General features: G+C 37.8%; 1 protein-coding gene across 5 annotated transcripts in view; it reads left to right on the forward strand.

Annotated features, from left to right (window-relative positions):
• The window catches only part of Eya1 (EYA transcriptional coactivator and phosphatase 1), a 141,703-nt gene that overhangs the window by 13,263 nt on the left and 101,911 nt on the right, over positions 1–26,529 (forward strand). For 3 of the 5 annotated variants that reach the window (XM_048358973.1, XM_048358968.1, XM_048358971.1), the window contains 3 exons: positions 15,381–15,458; positions 24,550–24,619; positions 24,945–25,090. In XM_048358973.1, the coding sequence (XP_048214930.1) occupies positions 15,395–15,458; positions 24,550–24,619; positions 24,945–25,090 (280 nt within the window). In that variant the 5' untranslated portion in view covers positions 15,381–15,394. Of the gene's footprint in view, positions 1–15,380; positions 15,459–24,549; positions 24,620–24,930; positions 25,091–26,529 lie in introns of those variants that run through there. The other 2 variants (XM_048358972.1, XM_048358967.1) reach the window with 2 other exon arrangements.

A 26,529-nucleotide genomic window follows, 5' to 3' on the forward strand; every position in this document is an offset into this window, starting at 1 on the left:
TTACTAATTTTCAAAGCTTTTGGCTTAATTATAATTTCATCAACCTTCTAACTATGTTAAGCCTCTCTGAGATCAAACAGAGATGGGAAGTCATCTCTGCTTTTCATTACAATAGTCATTTGGGTTGATACAGTATGACTATGAAATTGCAAAAAGGAGTTGGGAGTTTTGCTACTGCTTAGATTAAATGTTTTCTGCCTTGGAAATACAGCTGATGGTAAATCTGGTCACATTTCTCTTGAGTTTGAGGACCAGATTGTAACAACCAAATAACACAACATTGATATTGGTTAGGAGTTTCACAGGAGGAGCAGTGAGTTGGGAACCTGGCTCGCATACTCCAGATACAGCTCGGAGATCCATGTGGATGGGGCGAGAGATTAGCACCAGAGGATGAGAAGTGAATCGGAGGAATAAAGTTGTGGTGGAGGAATAAAGTTGTGGCATAGGACTAGAAGATCTGCTCTACCGTATCATCTGCTCTAGAGTATCATCTATAGTTAGGGGCGATTTTTCTGGTAAAACTAGGAATTCTGATGCTTATTGCTTACAAGTAAACTCTCTAGGGAACTAGACTTTTTGATAACCTAATGACAAAATGTAAATGGTGCCCACTTATTTCCAATGGCTAGATAGGCTAGAGAATCAGTGCTATGTCATATCTTTGTCCTGGTGATGTCCAAGAATGACTTTGAATGAGCACTATATATAGCTAGAATGACATGGGCGGATTTGTGTGTGTGTGTGTGTGTGTGTGTGTGTGTGTGTGTGTGTGTGTGTGTTGTGTATTTCTTATTTTTATACTTTGAGTAGGAAAAGTTATTTGACCTATAGAGTTGTTCTTACTGACTAACAGGCATTGCCTTTACTAAGAGAGAATGTAAGTTATGAGAAGCTAATCAAGGATTTATGTTAACGTTCAGGACCTTAAATTGCTTATAAGTGAAAGCTTATTATGATTATGTTCATGGTAATTTGCTGGTTTTGCAGATTTTTCGGTTTTATTTCATTCCACTAATATCCCATTACACCAAAAAAATGTAGATGAACTCTACCAAACAAATACCACAGAGGTATGTTTATACCCATAATACAAATTGGAAACACTTTTTTCCTCCTGTGAAATGAAACAAAACCTAAAATGCTCACCCATGTTATTGCACTTATTACTAATAGGGTATTTTAAGTAGAAAAATGCAACTTAGCAAAACAAGAAACATAAACTGAATTGTTGAAGCACAACATTTGGCCTTTGGCATACTTTTTAATTCACAAAAGTCTTTCTGGTGACTTTCATGCACCTTTTTGAAGAAATTAAGTGATCAACTTATTTAAGCAGCACATTAACTGTTAGGCAAAATATTCAACACAGTCTAATCTCAAAACCCACGTTCTTTGTACAAAAAAACATGACCTTCTAACTAACACTCCTAAGTTTATTAGGAGTTGCTCCTTACTGAAAGGCTTTATCTGCTTTAAAACTTTTTATGTTACTGTATTTAGGATGATGACCAAGGTAAGAGCTGTACAATGTCCACTTGTAAGTGTGTTTTGCCCTGTGGAGTCTCTAATCCTGAAGCAAGACAAGCTTGATCTGTTGTGTCCTTGGTATCCAGCAGAAGGCTTGGCAACAAATATTTGCTAAATGAATGCCCTATATTCTTAAACAAATAATGTAGGTAGTCATGATCAGGGCATCCTCTGATTTGATTTATTAACCATCCCTGAACATATGTAAAATTTTTCACAATTTTGAAATTGATCGTTACACAGACCAACTAATTGAGTCTTTCCCTAGTCAATTTCATAAGCTGTCTATACAGCAACTATCTACTGACAGCACTGCTGACTTTGAATTTGACCTATGGTTAACTGACCCGCATTTGACTCCTATTAATTACTGTTTGACAAAGTATTTAAGCAGTGATGAAGCAACTTAGGCAGTTAGTACCCTTAGTACTTCAGTATCTTTGCAAGATAAGAAGCATTTTTAAGGTGGGGAAAATTGAAGGCATAACTATGCATCCTACATGCAATAAGAAAAATGAACTTCATGTTATAGAAACGAATGTTACATCACTGTTGTAATTACTTTCAACATGCCATGTGAAACCATACTTTTTTTTCTTGATGATCCTCTTGTATCCCCTTCTTGTGGTTGTCCCCAAGCTCTTTCTGTATCTCATCTGAGTACCGGGATACTGTATATACTGGTATTAGAACTAGGGAAGGGAAAGGTAATATCAAAATCGAGAGACAAAGGATAAAAAGACAAATAACTCCAAAAGCAATACTTACAAAACCATTTGGTGTAAACCAAGTGAACAACCCATAGGGGGAGAGGGAAAGGAGGAGGGGGAGGGGTGAAATAAGGGAGGAGGTAACAAATTGTACAAGAATGTACCCACTGCTTTGCGTATGAAACTGTAACCCCTCTGTACATCATTTTGACAATAAATAAGTAATTTTCAAAAAAATTTAGAAAGAGCCTATCTTAGAAAACAAGCTAAGTTTGGCAGTGCAGAATTAGGGATTGGGGGACCAAGGAAAGCCAGGACAAAAAGATCCTATCTGAAAAAGGGCTGGGGCTGGGGCTCAAGTGGCAGATTGCTTGCCTAGGAAGCATGAGGTCCTGAGTTCAAATACCTATATTACCAAAAATAAACAAATTAAACAAATATCAAAAGGAAAGCTTATTTCTGTGTACATGCAAGCCCAATAAAATTTCTAATCATGAAAAAAAATAAGAAGAACATGGTTTACACAGAAGTCTTGTGCACCCGTGTGTGTGCATGTGTGTGTGTGTGCAGTGTGTGAAACACACACTGAGTACTAGAGATGGGGCCAAGACAGCCAGCCGAAGCACAAGATTCAGGCCCAAGGTGCCAGGCTCAGGAATTTGGATGCAGGTGTTCAAGATCTGGGAAGGCTGAAGGTTTGTAAGGAGGAGTGTGAGAAGATTGGGTTTGCATTTTGAGAAGCATACAGAACATATTGAAACATCCAAGGATTGGTAGGGATTGAGAAAGACCTTAGATAAGAGTTAAGAAAGATATTTTACCTGAAACCTGTACTTAATTATGTATTACTCTCTCTTTTGCACAAATCACTTAGATTAGGGTGGAAAAGAAGTGATTCGAGAAACTAATATTAAATGAATTTTGATGTATGACAACTCAGTGTAGTTGGTAGGCATGAGGCAAGTTAAGTTGGCCTTTAAGAGGACTTTATCCTTTGGAGATTAGAATCAGAGGGGTCCAGAAGCCCGCTGCCTCTACTAGCTGGGCTCCGCCACTCACCAGTTAGCTAGTGTCATGCCTCTGTGCCTTGCTTCCAAATCCCAATCTGTGAAATGAAGATGATAATGTACCTTGGTAGCAGGAGGGCTCACAGAGTTAGACACAGAGCCTCACTCCCTGAAAGTGCTTAGTGGCCACTGCCTATTATTATCTAATTACCTCTAAGCCTATGCTTGCTTCATTGTAAAATAAGGACTTTATTCTTGGGTTGTTAGGGTTTATCAAAAATAGTAAGACCAGTCACTGGCTTCTACCACATGCTTAGAAAATAGAGTTGATTATTAAATAATAACAAATGTTATATTTTTAAAAAAGAAACATGCCCTTTGGGACTGGCTACTGTAGTGTCTCTACGTGATGAAAGGATATTAGTTCTTCTTTTGGATCCTTCACATGGCCCAACAGCCTTTTCAGGTACTCAGTAAGTACTTACTTAGTTAATATTAGTATGTTTCTGTTTGGGTGCTCCTGTGAGTTGGTGAAGGATGGGAAAAGAATAGTAATCATTTGGTAGATTGATTACATTTTAGGCAAATCAACCGTTTTTCCATATTGATATGATTGAGGTTCTGAGTCCTAGCCAGCTCATCTGCTTCCAATCTTTATCCACTGGTTTATTTTACCATCTGCTAATTTGCAACATACAGTGATCCACTTTTGCTCAGTGCCCTGGTGTGCCCAGGCTGTCCTATGGTGTCAGTCACGGATTGCCTAGGTCTATATCAGAGGAAGGAATAAAGGATGATTAAAAACCATAATTAGAAGGCTTTAGACTCCCCTGTGTGTTGAGAAAAGAGAAATTAATTTAAAAAGTTTGATACTAGCTGTAGGGATATCAAGTGGTTATTTAACATCTTTAAATTGTAATTTCCTCATCTTTGAAGCCACACAATTATAATACATATATGAAAAAGTCACCTTGAGGGACACATGAGCTACTGCTTGCTTGGGAATGCTTAGCATAATGCATAATGAAGTTATAGAGATGCTCAGTAAGCATAACTGCTTTTTAAATTACTACTATCCATCTAAAAATTACATAAAGATTGCTCAAGTCAGAAAGTGAGAATGCTATATTGTTAAATTATTGAAACTGGGCTGTGTTTTTCATGCTGTTGAGCCATGTTTCCCTTATTGTAATGAGCTAAAAAGATTGTGTTTCTGAATACATGTATCTGTTGGAAGTCATCAAATGTCACATTTAAGGTAGGTACATTTTAATTTATATAAATTTGGCTTAAAGGAGAATACAGAGCCATAACCACACATGAACTCTAGTTAAAAGATATAAATGTTGAAATATTTAGGGGAATTATTTTATATCTGCAACTGATTTTGGAGTACCTGAAACACAGCTATTTTCTGAAGTGTAGGCACAGTGAAGTAAATCGAGTAAACTGTTCATTGGTGAATACAGGTGGTATTTTTATGGATATTCATTATTTAACTTTTTTTTTTGCCAGTCCTGGGGCTTGAACTCAGGGCCTGAGCACTGTCCCTGGCTGCTTTTTGCTCAAGGCTAGCACTCTTACCACTTGAGCCACAGTGCCAATTCTGGCTTCTTTTCTATATATGTGGTGCTGAGGAATCGAACCCAGGGCTTCATGTATATGGGCAAGCAAGCACTCTACCACTAGGCCGTATTCCTAGCCCCATTATTTAATTCTTCCATGTTTGATAATATTTTACAATAGATTGTTGAGACAAAAGAGAAGCAGATATTTACTTGCTTTTTACTATGCACAAAGTTGTCTGCTAGATTCCTAAAGACAGACAAAGAAAAATGTGTACTCTGCCTTGAGGCCTCACGGCCTGGTTGGAGGAAGTAAACCTCTGAATATTTGACAAAAACTGAAAGCCAATATTATTCCAAACAAATTATGAAAACCAGGACTTCTATTAGTCTGTAACTTAAAATACCCTAATACTAGGTCTTGGACAACTAGTTTCAAAAGTCAACATTTTGTCCAAACATCGTTCTCAGTTTGGTGGGAAAATTAAAAAGCCGTGTGTGTGTGTGTGTGTGTGTGTGTGTGTGTGTGTGTGTAACTTTTTCAAATATGGATATGTTGTGTTTATTAAAATACAATGTTTATCTATAGATTCTCAGTAGGTTTTTGTCATGTAATTTCCTCATCCACCGATTAAAAAATAGGTTATCACTTGGTTCTGAAATATTTTGGTGTCAGAAAGGGGAGTTCATTCTCTAGAAGGTTAGAAGCTACTGATGCAAACAAAAATGCTCTCAGAGTTCAGAAGAAAGAGCTCTTCAGCTTGCTACATTCTGGCTAGGCTTCAAGGAGGATGTGGAATCTGAGCTGAATGTTGGGAAATGGGTAGAATTTGAAAAGGTTGAGAAGAGATGGAATGCATTTTAAATGAAGGAACAGTATGAACAAAGGTAGGATAGTTTGTGAGACTGGAAATTAGATTACGTGAGGAAGGAATTGATAGTAGATAAGCTTGGAAACATTCACTGGAGCCAAACTGTGGAGCATTCTAAATACTAGGCTGAGGAATTTGGGCTTCATCCTAGAACCAGCAGAAAGCCACTGAATATTTTGAACAACAGATTGATATGGTGAAAGTGTTTTGGGTATTAACCTGGCATCAGTTGCAAGGACAGATTGAATTGTGGGGGGAGAGATGAGCTCCAGTTTGGAGATTTATGTGATCTGTCCAGATTTTATGTGTGAAGAAATTGGGCTGATGTGGGGCTGGGGATATAGCCTAGTGGCAAGAGTGCCTGCCTCGGATACACGAGGCCCTAGGTTCGATTCCCCAACACCACATATACAGAAAACGGCCAGAAGCGGCGCTGTGGCTCAAGTGGCAGAGTGCTAGCCTTGAGCGGGAAGAAGCCAGGGACAGTGCTCAGGCCCGGAGTCCAAGGCCCAGGACTGGCCAAAAAAAAAAAAAAAGTAATTGGGCTGATGTGACAAGAATGAGAATTATAGCAAACAGAAAGCAGAGTTGCAAAAGTCATTTCAAAGTAGCAGTCAATCTTTACCAATTATTATCCCATTCACAAAACAGAGTACTACTAGCCTAGGCCTCTACCTAAACCACTGTTCAGTTATACTCTAATATAAAAGATTTCCTATTAATACCAAGTTTTGCAAGTGATTAATATTCCTTGCTGGCCATATGTGTCAATTAACTTGTTATTGCCATGATAAAAACACCAAACATAATCAATGTGAAAGAGGAGGGATTTGTCTGATGATAGTGGCTCACACCTGTAATTCTAGCTCCTCAGGAGGCTGAACTCTGACGATCACTTCATAGTTCAAAGCCAGCCTAGGCAGGAACGTCCATAAGACTCTTATCTCCAATATACTACCCAAAAAGCCAAAAGTAAAACTATGGCTCAAGTGATAGAGTGTTAATCTTGAACAAAAGAACTCACAGGCAGTGCCCAGACCTTGAGTTCAAGCCCTAGGTTAGACATAAAAGAAGGGCAGAAAGGAAGGAAGGAAGGAAGGAAGGAAGGAAGGAAGGAAGGAAGGAAGGAAGGAAGGAAGGAAGGGAAGGAAGGGGTTTGTTTGGGTTCTGTTTCAGAGGTAAGTATGAATGTATCAAGTAATCTATCCATTGATTAGGTCAGGACTGTCAGTATCTGGGCACTTCCTAAAAGCCCCTCAACTGACAACCAAGGCTCCAGTACACAACCCAAGGGTGGATATTTCATTTTCAAACCATAGTGCCATGATTCAAGTTTAGTCAGTTTTGGTTCATGTGGTTTTCATAAGATTGCACACTGTGCTGTTTTGAAAAGCTAACATATTTTTCTCCTCTTTTTTTAAAATGAAAAAGATAACTTTAATACTTGGAGGGATAATAATTTTTTATCAGGTTCTAGAGCCAATTCAAACCTGAAGTGTTATCCCATGTTTTAAATGAGACTAAATAAAAGCATTTAGTCTACATATATGTACATTTTGTTCAGTGAAGAAATAGGCAAATGGCTATTGAGAGTAATTCAATCATGTTTTTAAAATTATGTACCATATAAATGTGTACATTTGTAAAGATTATTTTCATTTCCTATCTCATGCAAAAGTTTTACTCATTCTCTTCACATATACGCATGCTGGCTTTTGTCCATTTTTTGAATCATTTGACAATTTTAAAAGCATAAAATATTTCCATTTTTGCCTTATTGTTTAAGAAAGCAACTCCGTAAATCTGTGAGAGATACTGCCATTGAACCTACATCCAGACACTGAATCATTGTAATTTTCTATTGTGTTCTACAGAAGCCACTCTGTGTACTGAGTTTCTTTAGAAAGGGCATTTTAAGGCATTTCTGCAAAGCATTATGCAATATTTGCTTTTGTTTGGTCACACCCAATGAATTATTATTAAATCTATGATAAGTTATTTACCTTTATTTTTGCTAAATCAGAGTTCTCTCCAAACACAAAAGTTCCAGTGATTATTTTATGCTAATATGCCTTCTCCAAATAGCACTTTGTTCAAAATAACCTATTTGATTTTCATGTGTCCTGTAAGTGATACTTTGTAGGCACCTCTGTATAAGTTCTCAGTGGTAATTTGAGAGGAATAAAAGTCATCTTACATTTGAGTAGTGTTTTTAATTGCTGATGGATATACCTAATGGCATGAAGTCAATTGTAATCTGCTTTTTAAGTCAATTATACACTTTTAAGTTTATGTATTCTTTCGATAAAGTTGAGTTCTGACCATGAGCCAGGTATTGTGCTTAATTCTGTAGAAATGTAATAACAATAAAGGTGAAGCTTCTACTATGAAAAAAATCTATTGCATATTTAAATAGATAAGACTAAGAAATATAAAATAGAATAGCCTATGTATTAAAAGGATTCACAAATACTTCAAAGTTTGAGAAAAACAAAATACATCTGAAAATAATCAGGATCAATTGAACAAAATATGGTGTTTTTGGTTTAAACTTGATGTGTATGATTTAGTTATGGAAAATTTACATACTGTTTAATGTCAGAGGATAAGGCAAAACTGTAGATTTAAGGATGCATTAAATGTCTTAGCAGGACAGTTTAGTTTAAATGTATATAAAGAGATGTGTAGTTTGTGGCAATAAATGTCCACGAAACTCAAAACAATGACACAAAGATGAATGTGGTAGAAATTATAGATTTGATGTGTTAGTCATCTTTCCATTATAATAAGCACTGGAGAAAATCAACTTATAAGGAAAAACAAGTTTATTTTGACATGTATTTTTGAGGTATGAGACCATGGTTGGTTAGCCCCTTTGGTTTTGGACCCTTGGTAAAGCAGCACATTATAACTGGAGCATGTGGCAGAGCAAATGGACACATCTTAAGAATGGGTCATGGAAGAAAAGAGGAGGAAGGGGACAGGTCTCACAGTCCCCCTTGAATTCATAACCCCAATGACTTCATGAGTATTCCCTTTTTGACATCTTACTTTATAAAGATTCCACAGCATCCCAAACAGCTCTAAGAATCAAGTCCTCTGAGCCACATTTGAAGCACTGTCAGTAGGGTAAGAGGAAAGAGGAGGCAGAAGAGACTAAGCTGAAAGAAACCTATCAGTCTACCTAACTGATAACATTAAACAAGGAAGGAAGGAAGGGAGGAAGGGAGGAAGGGAGAAAGGAAGGTAGGAAGGAAGGGAAGAAGGAAGGAAGAGAGGAAGGAAGGAAGGAAGGAAAGAAGGAAGGAAGAAAGGAAGGAAGAAAGGAAGGAAGGAAGAGAGAAAGGAAAATAAAGAGCACAAAGAAATCCCTTCAGAGAGATTAATGTTTGGAAAGGCTGACTGTAACCCTTTCTCAGGCAAGAACTTTGCAAACGGGTACACCATTTGGGATATAAGGATTGGTCCCCATTAAAAGAGGTGCATATTGATAAAGATGTAGAATTCTGTAGAAGATTGTTGTTGTTTTTTTAAAGCTATGGCAAAGAAAGAAAGTATTGTGAATAAAAATTCAGACTGGCAAGAAGAAGTTAGAATTATGGGTCCATAAAATAGGCAAAGGGGAAAAATGGAGTAAAAACAAAAATATATATGCAGGGGGAGGAACTATTATGTTGAATTGATGTATCATGCCAAAACTGGAGGAGAAAGATCTATTCTTTAGAAGAATTGAAGAAAATCAAGATTGAGGAAAGACTGGGAAAATAGAAAAAGATTATTAGTAAAATAATAGAAATAAAATGGATGGTACAACTGATGAGAGTCAAGAACACAGGGGTGGGCGCTTTGAAGCAAATGAACAATAAACTTGGTGACACAGAAGACAGATTGAAAAGTATTATGCTTGAGAGAAAACTACAAATTGAGAGTGAGACTGAGAACACAAATCAGTGGTAGAGTCCTTGCTTAGCATGCTGGAGGCCCTGGGCTCAATCCCAAGCATTTCCCTTCATCAATCATAGAAGATAAGGGAAGTTTCATTGTTTTGTTTCCTTTCAGATGAGTCTATTGTTCCTCACATTGGTCTCTAACTTGAAACTCTCTCACCACAATCTGAAGTGGATGGAATTACATAGTATTGTTTTGTAAATTAGTTTGTTTCCGTATTCTCTCTCAGTGTGTTGATACTGAGACTTGAACTCGGGGCCATGGCATTGTCCTTTAAGCTTTTTTGATCAAGACTGCTGCTCTACTACTTGAGCCAACCCTCCATTACCCTCACTCTTGTTAGTTAATTGGAGCTGAGAGCTTGAGGGACTGTTCTTCCAATCTGGCTTTGAATCATGATTCTCCTGAGTACCTGCATTATGAGCATGAGCTACCAGAACCTGGCTTGCTTCCTTATTTTTTATTTCATGGATAATATTCTCATATTCCTTCATTCTGCAGATTCCACTCAATTTCTTTTCTTTCTGTAATGTTTTCTTGAAGAAAGCTGCATCATTTGTCCTGTAAGAGTTTAAGTATGGTAAAGAATTGGTAGTTAGAAATGGAGACATAGATGAGCATTCCAAATGTGCAGGAGTTGAAGGAGTGATCTAGAAACATAATCAGATTCTCTCATTTTGTTTTCTCTCTCTCCTCTTGTTTTTACCATAAAAGATTAACTGTAATATTTAATTGAAAAATAGAAAAAAATGAATTACTAAGAAGTAACAAAATTCAGTGTACTATATAAGACATATTGTTTTCACTGTAGTAGCAACAATCTTTTAACAGTAGTAAGTCTATTCATAAAATACATTTCTTTACTCCCCTAAAAAAAAAAGATAAGGGAAGGATTAGCTGTGTTTCTAAGTAGAAGGAAGATTCAGTTGAAGAGACTCAATCAGCATGCTAGAGTTTGGAGAAAAGATGCTTAGGGAAATGACATTTAATGACATATGAAGTGAGGCCTAGACATAACTGCCAGGGGCAGAGCGTACAAGCAGGAGTCAGAGAATGGATAGGGACTTGGCCAGACAGGCTATTCTGATGAGCTCTAAGAGCAAGATTGTCAAAAGTAAAGGAATGAATCAAGGGTAGGAATTTTTGTAGGTGATGCAATTGTAGGCAGTGGTGTTGCTGGACCATTTAGTAATCCAAACTAAATGAAGATCTCATTGAGGCATAAGATAGGACGGAATCATCAGTAGTAGAGAAATGCATGTTCACCAGAGTATCTGAAGATCCTGAGCATTACAGAAGGAAACAAAGTTGGAAGGAAGACTGATTTTTTTTTTTCCAGGCAAGGGAAAACTATACTACTAGGTTTAGAGAACACTGAAAGGACTAGATACTGGCTGAGGAAGACCTGGGGTCTTTCAAGGCCATTGTCCTTCTCTGTGCCTTTGGGTGAATTCTTCAAAGCACAGGCTGGCTCTCAATCCAGCAAGCAGAACTAATCCTTTTGGGGTGGATTTGCTTTAACTGCTCTGGTAGTCTGTGGTGAGAAATGTAATCAAATGTACTGAATGTTTGTCTCATGGCTTAATGGGTGCTCTGCATAGCTTCAATGATCCGTTAGCTTAATCTCCACTTAAAATTGTGGTCAAGAAAGACAGGTTTCTTATTTTCAAGGGATCAAGTGGAACCTCTGAATTTTTTTCAAGGTCTTTAGGAATCAGAAGAAAGATTGGAAACTTGAAATGGTAGAAAAAGAAAAAAAGAGCTGTGCACTGGTGGCTCATGCCTATAATCCTAGCTACTCAGGTAGCTGAGATATGAGAATCACAGATATGATATATGAGAATTAACCTAGGCAGAAAAGTCCCTGAGTCTCCTCTCTTCAAAACAACTCAAGCAACAGAAGAGGAGGAATGGGTCAAAGTGGTAGAGCTGCCAGCTTTAAGCAGAAGAGTTCAGGGACAGTGCCCAGGCCCTGATTTCAAGCCCCACAACTGACAAAAAAAGAAAAAAAGAAAAAGAAAAAATGTATTTTCTGGTGGACTGGAGTTATGTAACTAAAAGAACGATGGTATGTAATCTTATAGCTAGGGGATAACAGATCACTCCTATATTTCATTTTTCAAACAGGTGGCTTAGATGGGTAATTGTTCTCAAATGTTACAGCCCCTTAAATAACTAAGACATAAAAATTTGAGTTTTTTTAAAGTGTTCTTAAAATCAGGGCCCTTAGGTGCCCTGTTGTGTCATCTTCAGCTTATTGATAAATGTGTTCACACTAGTTGTTGGCTAGAGGTAATTCTTGTCTTTTTTAACTCTCCAGTAGGTGTACACTTGGCCACAACAAAATCGAAGACTAGTGGTATCTATTCTTTTTTGGCTTTTGTTCAGAAACTATTCTACATTACAATAAATCACTCGTCTTTTTAGCATCAGCTCCCTGGTGATCAAAGTATTCAATTACACTACCTGATACAATCATGACTATACTGGTAGTTACTTTATGGACATCCTCTTCTCTTTGACAGAGAGCCTTGTTAAAAATTGGATTCATTGGGAGTCTTTATTCCTTAGTGTATAGATGGGTGTATATGAACAATGACAAATGGCAATGAACTTGGGACCTAACAGAGAAGTATCATCTTCCCTTCCTTTCTAGTCTCTTTGCCTAGATTTAATGGGTTTCAAGTACAATTGGATGTGCCTCTTGGGAATGAAAGTTGCATTTGATTAAGCTAATCATACAGAGATGTCAATTTGAGGGACAGGAATAGAAGGGTTGTGTTATAGGTAAGCTTTCTTAAGTAACTGTATAGTCAAGTGTAAAGGATCAGAGACCGTAGATTTGGCAAATATTTATACTTACACTCTACACAGTAGAGGAATTCCTTGGGCATCTTTTTTTGAAGACATAAAACTTCTACTTGAGACCTTCCCTCGAGTTCAATGAACTGGCAGGGTTTTGCTGTCTAGTAGGTCCACAGTCTGTGTGGCCATGGTACCTTAGCTGCCTTGCTCTAAATATTGGAAAATACTACTTGTTGCCACTTCTTTAAGTGGAGTCATAAGACTGGAAGTTAAAAACACATCTATTTTTTTTTTTTTTTGCCATTGTCTTTCTGACTTTGGGAAATTTCCTACTCCCTCCCCCCACCTCCACCCCACCCCCACACACTTTCAAATTTTACACGTGAATCAGAAAGACAGTGCCTGAGCAGGGACTTCATGAGCTTATTCTGAGACCTGTACAGTTGTCTAAAAGGATTCATTATAATGTCTGTTAGCCAGGCACTGGTGGCTCTTGCCTATAACCCTAGCTACTCAGGAGGCTGAGATCTGAGGATTGTGGTTCAAAGCCAGCCTGGGCAGAAAAGTCCCCATGAGATTCTTATCTCCAATTAACCAGCAAGTAGTGCTGTGGTTCAAAGAAGTAGAGTGTTAGTCTTGAGGAAAAGAGTTCAGGGACACTCCTCAGGCCCTGAATTCAAGCCTTACAACTGACCACAGAGAGAGAGAGAGAGAGAGAGAGAGAGAGAGAGAGAGAGAGAGAGAGAGAGAGAGAGAGAATCTCACATGTAGTAGATGTAGTAGGTACTTTACCTACTCGGTTTCCATTACACCTTATTCTAATCTTGGACCCAGAATGGAATATTTGCTTCTGAGTAAGCTGTCTGATTGGTAAGCTGTCAAAATAAAACATTGTCTTATGCATCCAGGGCATTACATAAGTTCTTTTTAAAGGTAGTTAGGTGTGTTGTAACTGAGTAGGAAACAGAAACTGTATTAATTGTGGAATGCTGACTTGTGTAAAGCTATGATTGTGTAAATATGGTTTAAAAATACTTTCATTATCTTTAAATAGTTGTACAAAGGAATTGCCACTCAACCAAAGTTGTTTATCCATATGGTGTGTCTTGATCAATATCGCCCCTTTTAATATTATTACCCACCCTTCCTGACCCAACCCCTTCCCTTACTTGTCTTAATTTTAAGTTATGTATTGAATGTATTGCCATTTAACAAAGCATTTTATGTGTACAATGCCTCTTGAAGTGTCATCACTTCAATATCTTCACCCTGCACTGACCCACCCCTTCCCTTATATCTGTGGCATATCCAATGAATTCTTGCCTATGGTCTTCTCCCTTTCCCCCTTTATTTTTCTCCTCTTTTCCCCTAGCCCACCCTCCCCTGTTGCAACTACTGGTACTTATTTTATTAGGCTAATTTCACTCTCCCTACAGTCACTTAAGTCCACCCATTTGTAGCACCTTGCTTACCATCAAGTGTATTTACTTGTAGATTTACAGGCACATTCTAGCTACCACAAATGAAGAAAACCATGCAACCTATGTTTCTCTGGATCTGGCTTACTTCACTTAATATTAAGCAACGTAACTACATTTTGAAGTGCAAAGATCATTAGGTGGCTAGTGACATGGAGAAAGAAGGGAGATACAGGCTTATGTCAGAATTGGTCAACATCAACAAAGACTTCTAACCTAAAACAACTGGCAGAAAAGTTTCACACTTGTGAGGTTTACCTGCAAACAGGCAGGCTGATGTCTGTTCATCCCACTGTATTCTTCCTTAAGCTCATTTAGAAACCATGTAAATATTTTTTTGGAAAGTGGCAATCTGATACACCTTTTTAAAATGCTTTTTTAAAAGAAACTCATTTTGCATTGGTAGAATGTGTTGGGATCCATGAACTGCATGCATCTGTCTTCTGCTTCTGACATTGGCTATACTGTAAGAAGAACTATGCTTTCTCTGTCATTTGACCCATTTCAGAATGTGAGACCAATCTCCCTGAATGTTCTCTTGCTGGGGAATTTGTTATGGAAATATTTTTTAGTTGACTTTAAAATATCACTGCACTAGTTAACAAAAATCTGGCAGTAGGGAATAAGCAACTTCCACAAAGTGAGCTAGGAAAATTCCAATGATGGCACTTCATTTGAAGAGTCTAGGAAGTATAGTAGTGCTAGCTTTTCATTGCAAGATAAAATAAAATACAATAAAATCTGAAATGAAGGAGAAGGAGAAAGGCAAATGTTCTCTAATGTAGCATGCTTAATCTGCTTGGTACAGCAGAGTAATGCTGTCGCTTTATCACTCTATTGCTTTGGAAGTTCTACAGCCTGACTCAAAAAGTTGTTTCTCAACTCAAAAGGACTTACATATGCTATATCCATATGATGAATTAGCAATCAGGTATGGCTTGATTATAATATCCATTAAATTGATGACTATGTCTCTGAACCATGGTGGATAATTAAGGGGTGGGGCAGATGTAGATGTGTTTGTATGTGTGTATGTGCATATATGTAGTGTCTACATGTGTACATACCTAATCTGGAGCATTGTGAAAACTTGCTAGTGTTAGAAACAGCCATTTATTTTCCACTTCAAATTGTTTGGTTGTGATATTTTGTGCAAACACTAGGGAATAACTCACTTCACATTATGAGAGATGATATTCACTAATAAGAAACTTTATGAATCATAAGGTAACAATGAATTATTTTAAAGTGCTGCCTTTAAGGGATAATTTATAGTAGTAGATTGTATTCTTATAAAAACATGGAATTCCTTTATTTTGCATTAAAATGTTAATGGTTTATGGACAAATAGGAAGAGATCATTTTAAAAATAACTTCTTGTCACTATTCTTAATGTTATATCTTCTCTAACATAACTTCACAAATAACTATTAATTGGATATACGATATATGTTTATTTTTGTAGTTAAAACAGAGCCAATGAGCAGCAGTGAAATAGCTTCAACTACAGCAGACGGGTCTTTAGACAATTTCTCAGGTTCAGGTAAGGAATGTGAAATTAGATGTTCACATTAGTGCTAAGCATTTTGCCTACTTTGCTTATATATGAATGTGTGTATGCAGTTGTGTGTTAGAGTATATATGAGTATTGTGTATATGTATATGCATATGTATATATAGAACACATTCAGTATGATGAGCCACCAGGTACTTGTAGCTCACATCTGTAATTCTAGCTCCTTAGAAGGCTGAGATCTGGGGATACCAGTTCAAAGCCAGCCCAGGCAGACAAGTCTGTGAGACTATTGTTTCCAATTATCCATCAGAAAACTGGAAGTGGAATTGTGGTTCAAAGTGGTAAAACACTAGCCTTGAGCAAAAGAATGCAGGGATAGAGCCCAGGGCATGAATTCAAGCCCCACAACCAAAAACAACAAAAAAGTTGCTATCCAGTAAAGAAGGTAAAAGGACATTTTGGTGCCTGTACTAGGACTTCAAATCAGAATCTTGCACTATTGGCACTATTGCTAGGCTTTTCTGGCACTCTAAACTTAAGCCATGTCTCCAGTCCAGCTGTTTGCTGGTTAATTGGAGATAAGAGTCTCATGGACTTTTCAGCTGAGGATCCTCTGATCTCAAACACCGGAGTAGCTAGAATTATAGATGTGAACCATAGTGCCTGGATTGTTCTTCTTTCATCTACTAAATTACATTTATGTGCTTTTGTTTTTTAATTATGTTTTCCCTAATATTGCAGATTTGGATAGGCAGTATCTTGCTCTTGGTGTCCTTTATTTTTTTTTATTTTTATTTTTTTGGCCAGTCCTGGGGCTTGGACTCAGGGTCTGAGCACTGTCCCTGGCTTCTTTTTGCTCAAGGCAAGCACTCTGCCACTTGAGCCACAGCGCCACTTCTGGCCATTTTTTGTATATGTGGTGCTGGGGAATTGAACCCAGGGCCTCATATATATAAGGCAAGCGCTCTTGCCACTAGGCCATATCCCCAGCCCTCTCGGTGTCCTTTAAACAGACTTACAAACACATCTTCTATAGTGTGTCTCATGTAAACAGAGATCTAAATTAAACTCTGCAAAACAGCATTAAATTCTTAAGTTTTTATTTTATCTTGCACTTTAATAATAATGTAACTCCAGCAAACAAAATATCCAAGTATTACCTCTGTCATAATGATAATGAAAGTGATGGTAGTAATTAACTTGCTGTGAGAAACTGATTTTGTGTTATCAAGTTACCCAGACTGGACTTTTTCATTAAACAATTATTTCCAGTAAAGATAACTCTTAAAGTACTAACTTTTTTCATATATTGGCTTTATTTATACTTTTCAATTGGAAATTCTATACTTTCATAAACTTGTGACTGGTGGTCTAGTTCTCAGGGTCATTTTTAATAAGCCTACAAGTGAAAGGGATATTTAGATATAAAATTAAATGCAAATCTGAATTTTGATACGATAATAAGATCAAAGTAGAAAGAAGATAACAAGGCATAGTATAACCATTTGTTCTTTTATAAAACATTTACTAAAACTATGTCAGGCTGTGTGCTTGGTGGTATTATGAATTCATGAATAATACGGTAGCTGTCCCAATTTGAGGCCTAATTGGGCGGACACAATAGAGTTTGATAATGTCATCATTAAGAGCAGCCAAGACATGGAGACTGGGCTGGAGTGAGCTAATCATGGAAATTGTCTTAGAATAAATGCTTACATTCCCTTTTTAAAAAGATGGAGGACCATGTCTCCTATAATCCTAGCTACTTAGGAGACTGAGATCTGAGGATCATAGTTTGAAGTCAGCCTCCGTGGGAAAGTCCATGGGACTCTTATTTCCAATTAACCACCAAAACTTGGAGTGAAGCCATCGCTTACATGGTGGAGCACCAACCTTGAGAGAAAAAGCTAAGGGACAGTGCCCCAGGTCCCGAATTCAAGCACACACACACACACACACACACACACACACACACACACACACACACACGATTAATTAATCAATAAAGAAATAATGTAATAGGGTAGGGGGAAAAACACTTGTTGATTTAGAGGGTGGGACAATTGGACATTCCAAGAGAGGTGACAATAGCCACAGGGCATGTCACCTGGAGTAATTACTACTGGCTTAGCATTCCTAGATTGATGAATGAGTGGTGCTTCTACTTTTTCCTCTGAATTGACTCAGAATGAAAGTGGTGATAGGCTTATAAGCCTGAATAGTAGGTGGAGATTGAAATAAATGCTTTGGAGCACGAGAAAGCCTGAAGCTGCTTAGAAACATGGAAGATGTTTGACAGGAGAAACAAAGGTCCAAACAAAGTTGGAGCTATTAAACATGGGGCCTTTTGTGATGAGTGCTTTTTCCCTACAAAGGCTTAGCAACCTAGGTAAAAAACATTTGGTTTAATCCAGAGCTGAGGACATGCCAGAGAGGGTATGAGAGAAAGTAGAAGTGAGAAATTAAGGGCTCCCATAGAATAATTTAAAATAATTATCCATGTATGTAGGCTAGAAAGAGAAGAAAAGGCCCCATAACTTTGAAAGGAGATAAGAAAATGTCAGGGGTCTTGCACTTTTCTATGTTGCTAGAGGATGGAAATAAATATTCTAGAAAAAGATGTTCCTTTCTCTCAAGATTCAATAAGGTTCTATAGTGTGCTTCTCTGCAAGTCTCTTCCTCAGCCTTTATCTCACTACTTTAGAAGAATTTTTTAGTGGTTGTCTTCCTGCTATGCCCTATATGAATACTCATTCACATTTGCGGTCCAACGGCTATTATAGTATTGATTCCACTGAAGAGGCTCAGTAAATATTTACTAGGTTAATGAATGAGTCGCACAGTATGCTTGTGACTTAAGTCATGGAATGGGGCAACAGAGTCAGTGGTGCTGAACTTGGTAGTCGAAGTTGGAAGCCAGAGTTGAAAGGTAGACTGAATGAGAGAAGTATTATACATACAATCCAGGATAATGTTAGGGTTCATCAGCAGCAGTGGCCAGCCATGGAAGCTTTTGATATGTACAGGCTTTTATCCAGGAGGTGGATCTTTCATGGAAGTTTTAAAGCATTACTGAGGAAAGCAGAAAACCAGAGAAGTGGCAATGAAGGTGTTTCCTGGAATTTTTGTGGTATCTGGAATCTGAGATGATGTGTAGCCTTTAGTTGCAAAAGATATGCAGAAGAAGCAAAGGTTCTTGGGAAAGAGCCCAGGTGAAGGTAGTCAGATAATACAATGAAGTGGCTGAATGAAGAAAGGACCTCATTTCCCACAGATTGAATCTCTTTGTGGGACACAGAGAAAAGACTTGAATTGGCCTAGGGAGTTGGACGAAGGTATAGAATGCACACAGACCCATGAGATGTATATTCTTTTACTGCCTTTTACACTTTCCCTCTCTCTATCTGGTGGTACTTGAAAATGCAAAATAGAATCAAGAATGCTTTTGTGGAAAAGAAATCATGTGTGACAAATATGGTGTAATTTTAAATTAGTCATGAAAAGGTCACTTTAAGCCAGACACTGGTGGCTCCTGCCTATAATCCTAGCTACTCAGAAGGCTGAGATTTAAAGATCACAGTTTGAAGCCAGCCCAGGCAGGAAGGTCTGTGAGACTCTTATCTCCAATTGACCACCAAAAAGCAGAAGTAAAGCTGTGGTTCAAATGGTAGAGCACCAGTCTTGAACAAGAAAGCTAGGGCACAGTACCCAGATACCTGAGCGCAAGCCCCAGAACTAGCACACACAAAAAGGTAATTTTGTAGATCTGATTCATTCGTTCAAGTTATTTGTTGAGTACTTACCATGTGCCAAGCAATGTTCTTACCAGTGAGAAACTAACACTAAGAACATGGATAGGATTCCTACCTTCTTGACACTTTCATTCTTGTGACAAGGGTAGATAATATACAGGTAAATGCTGAGTGCTGGTGCATATACATAAACCTCGGAAAGTACTATGAAGAAAATGAATGCTAATTAAAGAATACAGCTGAAGAGTGAGTGGAGTACTTATTTATGTTGAAGGTATCTGATAAGGGGGTAGCTGAGCTGCAATCCTGAAGAATTGAGGAAATACATTTCAGTTACAGGTAACGAAGGACTTGAGTTGAGGGTTCTGTGGGTTGTGTCCTATTCTGTGGGTTGTGTCCTATTCTGTGGGTTGTGTCAATTATATATATATATATATATATATGTGTGTATTATCAAACTGAATTAGAGAGAGGTTACAGTTTCATACATTAGGCATTGGATATATTTCTTGTACTGTTTGTTACCTCGTCCATTGTGTCCATTTTTAAGACTTCGTTTTTGCACGGAAAGACTGTGAGGCCAAGTGTGGAAGCAAGGAGCATTTCTGTGGCTCAGAAGGAAGATGACTATTAATTCACATTTTCCTAGAAGAGCCACTGAGGCAGGATTAAATGTACCAGGATTTTGTTAGAGAAAAGGCAAAGAGGAGAGAGAAATGAAACACATCGTCACTGGCCTGGAGAAGCCCATCCATGCATGTCCCCTTACTCTTGTGTGGAAAGATTATTTTGAGAGCATGGGTGCTGGGCCCTTGTTTATTCCTTCATTCTTTCAGTGGAGATATGAGAGGTACATTTTCTGGATGCCTCAATGTGGGAACAGGAAGATGGTGATAGACAAGAAGTGAGAAGCTGTCAGATGCAGGGTGTATTTTGAAGGGAGAAATGATGTTATTTACGAACAGGCACATAAGTGTGAAGGAAAAAGAAGAATCAAAACTGACTTTTGGTGCTCAGGCCCTGAGTCCAAGGCCCAGAGTCCAAGGCCCAGGACTGGCCAAAACAAAACAAACAAACAAACAAACAAACAAACAAAAAAACAAAACTGACTTTTGGACTTCTGGAAGCTGTCTAGAAGAGGTGGTCTGCCTGGGGTTTGTGGACATTGATGAGGTGCAAATGAAGACATTCCCCCAACAAGGGCTGGGGAGCTTCTTCATGTGTTTGAAGGACAAGAAAGAAGAGAATAGTTGGAAATGTGCTAAAATGGATAACGAGATATTATTGCTTGTCTTTGTGCCCCCAACTCTTCCAACTTGGATGGTAAAAATGGGTAGGTTGGCAGTTGTATTTACTGAGATAGTAGATGAAGGCACATTTCCTTTGCTTTAGGGTTATTCTGCTCCAGGAAATTAAAATTAATCTAAATTACTGGGTTACTGTTTCAAAAGGTGTTTTAGGCTACTAAAGAAAGACTACTTCAAGTAGACAATGTATATTTTTGGCTGACAGCTACCCAGAAATATTGTCTGGGAAAGTCTCAGAATTGCTTATTACATGACATTGAGATGCTTATTAATTTTAGGTTGTACCTAATTGATTAAACAGCAAGACCACATCGGGGATTCTTTACACTTACTTGAGAGGAAATTTATTTACTCAAATTTATAGTGCTGAAGACTGGGTCAGGTTTATTATGTATGTATTATATATGTATTATTATATAGGTATTATATATGTATTATAAGTAACCTAAAATTAACAAACGTCTTCAATTCATCATAAAATTTTAAAATCTACATTGCTATGAGTCTTAAATCTCATAGTCTTATTACACAAATATTATTTATCAATTAGTTACCATGAGCCAGGTCCTCTCACATGGTAAAGACATCAAAGGAAGCCCCTGATCCCTGGGGCACATGGTTGGCAGAGAAATTTAGCCTCTGTATGCTGAAACGTATAAACCATAATGAATTGTGGAGAGTGCTACGTCACTGATAAATACCTGCAATATTCCTGGGAAGTATAGGGAAGGAAGACATTACTGTGAAGATAAAGTGATGTTTTTCTCTTAGTGGAATAGTCCTCAGGCAGAGGGAAGAGGAGCAATCAATCCAAGGCAGAATTGTGTAATGCAAAAACACCCAAGACAGATATAAGAAGACATGGCATCTCCAGGCATCTGGCATATAAAGAAGGCCAAAGAGTACTAAATCTCCTTGTATTCTCTGCCAATGAATCTAGAATTTATCTTAAGGGCATGGGAACAATCAAAAGCCTGTGGATCTCAGTGAGAACATTTTACTTAGGGAAGGCACCTACCTTGTGGTGGCAGAAGTGAGTGGGTGGTTTCCCTTTCCAAGGGAAAGCAGTCACGTGACTGTTGTGGTTGTCCAGGTGAGCTGTATTGAGGGCCTGCACAGAGCTGGTGCCCTAAGAAGGATGGAACATGTAGGCAATATAAGAACCAATGGACAATTTCTAGATTTGGGTTGGGTGAATGAGGGAATGTCACACGTCATAAAATATAGAGGGAGGAAGCAAGACAAGGATGAGGTTTCTAGTTTCAGTATAGAAGATTGTGGATAGTATGTTTTGATGCAAAGAGTAAGATCTGGGTTCAAATCAAAACTTTGCCATTTGTTTGCTTAAATGTGTTGCTTCTTTGAATCCTGAGTTCCTTGTATGTAAAATTGTGGGAGAGAACCCTACCTGTGAGCATTTTGCTGGGCAGGTGGTAATGATGTTCACTGGGCAAAGTAGCTACCCAAATGGAAGAGCAATTTAAACTCAGTGATGCTGAGAATTTGAGACAATAAGCATTTATTAATATAAACATGTAAATACAAACCTAATCCCCTTATGTTAATTGTATCCTTTAGTCTTCACAGCAGTCCTAGGCGGCTAGCCATTGTCATTACAATCATTTTGTAGGAGGGCATACATAGGCTTAAAATAACCTGACTGAAACTGTATAGAAGAGTTAAGATTTCAATCTGAGCTGATGTCCAATTCTAATTCCAGATCCTGAATCCAATTAAATCTAACTCCAAGCCTTAGACAACATACCTCCGTCTATGCAATAAAAAACCCTGATACATTCTATTGTTTTCTTTGTAAAAATTTCTAGGTGCAACCTGTAAGAGTTTGGGGTTTTTGTTGTTGTTGTTGTTTTCTTTATATGAGTCATGACCTGCAAGTTGAAAAATGTAGGTATAGAGCTAGAAAAGAATAAAATGATTTCTGTGGCTTCTATCATCAGGTGGCATCCAATTATTTTACTTTTAAACAGGTATGTATGTATGTATGTATGTATGTATGTATGTATATGTGTATGATATAATTAGTGATGGTACAGGAGCTTAAACTCCAGACCTGAGCACTGTTCCTTAGATTTTTCACTCAAGGCTGGTACTATACCACTTGAACCGCAGTTCCAGTTCTAGGTTTTGGTAGTTAACTGGAGATAAGAGTTTTATGGGTTTTTCCTGCCTGGGCTGACTTTGATCCATGATCCTCAGATCTTAGCCTCCTAAGTAGTTAGGATTACAATTGTGAGCCACCAGTTTCCAGCAAAAGCTATGTCGTTTTATTATGATTGTCCAAGCAAATGATAAGTCCACTTGCCCTTTTGCCTCTTTTTAGGCTACCAGGCATTTACAGGTGGTTTGGTCCATAGTCCCAGTGATTTCTCCTAATTCCTCCCTCCTATATACCAGCACCTCACATCCTTCTCCAGCTTTTTATGCATCAGTCATCCCAGGTGGAGAGTCTAGAACATGCCTCTGCCTGTTTTCGTCTGCAGCATCTGGAATGGTGCCTGTAACCAAGTTGTGAATGAGTGTCTTCTAAAACACAGGAAACACCAGCACGGTTGCCAGCCACCTCTTTAATGTAGCTGTCATCCATCTCTGCCAGGATGACAGCCAGATAGATGGTGGAAGCCTGGCATTTTGCAAGCATAGGACTCATTTATATCTGTCCCATTCCCAGGTTAGACTGCTGTGTTGGCTTTACTCAGGAAGGATTCATCATAGGTTTGGGGATTCAGACCTAACTCTGCCATTATCGCCCATAATAAAAGCTAGAAAAATCAAACATGAGAAGTGCAAATGCACTGATGTAAGTGGACAGAAAAGCGCAATACTTTGCATGAAATTCTATGCAAATATTTTAACATAGAATGCAGGTAGTAAACTATAGAGGTCTGAGGAGAGAGATTATTTACAGAAAAAGAAAATATATTGCATGTTAAATAAATTGTGCCCCAAGAATATGTATATTAGGCAGGTGGAGACTAGGGAGTTTAAGGGGGAAATACACAAAATACATGAGACACACAGTACAAACAGAAACATACACCCATTTATATACATATGTATGTCTATACATGTCTATACATACATGCCCACATGAATATATATACTCAAGTATAAATATGTATGTGGTTATATATTTACATACACCTGTACAAAGAAAATGTAGATTGTAAGCAGTCTATGTAGTTACATTGTCCTTGTATACAACAAAAGTTGAGAACAAGCATTAAAGTAGTATGCTGGTTAAAATGAGGCTTTCATTTGTTTGTTTTTGCTTTTTTAACTCAGAGTTAATGAACATTTCATAGGAGTTTAGTGCTCTCTGAAACACAGTGAATCAAGTAAAACTGATTAAAAGAAATAAAGTTCTGCTTGAATGCTTAAAAACCTCTAGAAAGAAAAAAAAAAGCCTTTTTACTTGAACATTGAAGTTAAACACATAAATAGAAGGGAAAGGAGCATGGATCAGCACAAGAAAAAACAGGCTTAGCTTGCAACTTGAGTAATTTAAGATAGTTATAGGAATGCATTTTTTTTTTTTTTACTAAAACACATTGCTAAATCAATGCTGGCAAATTAGGATCTATCCTATTTCCATTCACCTGAGAGAAGATTAGACCACATTTCTTAGTAATCCAGGCTGGGGTTTGTGTGTTCCCATTGAGCTCAGACAATAGATCAGATGACCTTTCACAGAACTGCCCAACCCTGCAATTCAGCTCCATACCACCCCTTTCAGCCAGGATTTCCAGACTGGAGCCAGGACTTATGATTCTCCTACAGTATTGCCACTGTAAAAACCCTCTCAGCAGGCTGGTAGGTATTTAAGGCTATGCCTGCATTTTCTAAGAGATCATTGAAAATGAGTGCCACTCCATCCATTCCTACTGATTGCTTTTTTAGTTTAATTTTCTGTTTGGTAGAACCATATGAACTGGCCAATTCTGTGAGTCACCAATATGTTCCTAATATACCAACCACCGTTTTCTACCTATTTATTCAGTTTCTTGCAGTACTGAATACTTTCCTCTTTTGTTGTCTCAGCAATCGGGAGCAGCAGCTTCAGTCCAAGGCCAGCTCACCAGTTCTCTCCACCACAGATTTATCCTTCCAAGTAAGATGTATTTTCTCTTAGTCAATAAATCACTTTTCTGAGTAGATTTTTACCTTACTTTAAGTCATGTCTGTACCCACGTGTTACATCCTGAGTTAAACAAAAGTGCACTATATAAAGGTGTATATGAATTTTTGCAAATTTATTTTGAGCACCACTTGTAGAGATCCTGGAGCAGTTTAATGCTTTGTCTATTAGATTGGAAAGTTTTACTTTGAAGATACACACTTTTAACTGGAATTTGTGATGTGGTTGTTAATTGGTTACCTTGCATGTTTCCATCTAATGCATGGGCTTTCTATTTTCTGTCATTTCTGACAAATAGCAGACCATACCCACATATTCTCCCTACCCCTTCCTCACAAACTATGGCTGCATATGGGCAAACACAGTTTACCACAGGAATGCAGCAAGCCACAGCCTACGCCACGTACCCACAGCCAGGACAGCCGTACGGAATTTCCTCCTATGGTGAGTAATCTTGCCATTGTGGTGGTGGGGTGTTCTCGTGGGCGTATGTGTATTTTTGAGAGGTACTTAATTCTTAGGCAATCTTCAGGAAGTGTTGTCACCAGTTGTATCTAGATTCTTCCTGTGCTTGTTTCTGGTGAGCATGGAAAAAAATGGTGAACTTTCATCTTGAGGTCAGAGGTGGTGGGCAGGTTGCATGGGTCATATGTCTCTCTCTTTCCTTTTCTTCTACTTATATCTTAACTCTGAACTTGCCATCTGAGCACTTGGCTGTGGAATCCAAAGTATTTTTTGGTATGTGTGCATATTTGCGATAAAGCTTCTGAGAATGAAGTCTTTTAGGGTAAAGATCCATTTCCTATTTATCAGATTCTTAGCTATGATTAGGGAAGTATACATGGAATTCAGCTATTGCCCTAAACTTGGGGGTGGTTGGGTGATCAAATGTCAGTATTATCAACCATTAGGAAAAGTGATCTACATATCACCTCTTGGACTGTGCTTTGAGGAGACAAATCAGGAAACATTCAGAGCTCACATTGCTCATTTGTTCCTTCCCACCTAGAGATTATCTTTATCTTGGTGTAATTTAACTCAATTGTTTCAGGGTCAATACCTGTAAATTAAAAATAAATCCAACCAGATCCCAAAGTTCAATTTCTAAAAAGCCTTCAGCTTTCAAAACACATTTTCTTCAATTGAGTTGTGATTGTAATTTTAAACAAATTGAACCGAACATAAATACACAAATTACTGGTGTTTTGTGAAAAAAATAAAATTAATGATCAAGAAAATGAACACTAATATTTGGGAGAAATGCCTGGCAGAATAACTAATTCTGTGATTGATAGATTATTTAAATCACTGTTGTTACACTTCTTTTTTGATAATCTTTTCTGCAGAATCATGAAAGAATCAATGTTCTTTTCAAATGTTTCATTAATAATTAAAAGCTAAACTACTTTATCCCTCTTAGTGTGTGTCTTTACCTCAACAAATATGGCCTTAAGTAAATTTCTTAAAGAATATATAAAACTAAAAATAAATTATGCATAACTTCAGCTTTTAGAGTTTTATTTCAGAATTGTCAGGCATAAGGGTTTTCTCCTGGGTACTTTGAAAAGTAGACTTTAGAAAGCAGTCTTAAAATGAGTTTTCTAAAATAAGGTTAATTTTCATGACTTTTACTCAAAAGTTTCTTCTGATAATATTAGATATGGGTCAAATGTATCCATCATTTTAAACTATATTTTGAAATGAAAGAAGTATTGGGTAGTTGTATTCTGTTATTGAGTCAAGGCAGTCTCCGTTGCACACCAATTCAAGTACTCACGTGCTTGCAAGATGATTACTTGAAGTGCACATGGTATTTTCTGTACATGTACAAGTCAAGCACTGCTGATCGGCCACTGCTGCCTTGGGAAGCTCTTCCTGTCACT

The sequence above is a fragment of the Perognathus longimembris genome, chromosome 12 (genome assembly GCF_023159225.1).
Source record: "Perognathus longimembris pacificus isolate PPM17 chromosome 12, ASM2315922v1, whole genome shotgun sequence".
Lineage (NCBI taxonomy): Eukaryota > Metazoa > Chordata > Mammalia > Rodentia > Heteromyidae > Perognathus > Perognathus longimembris.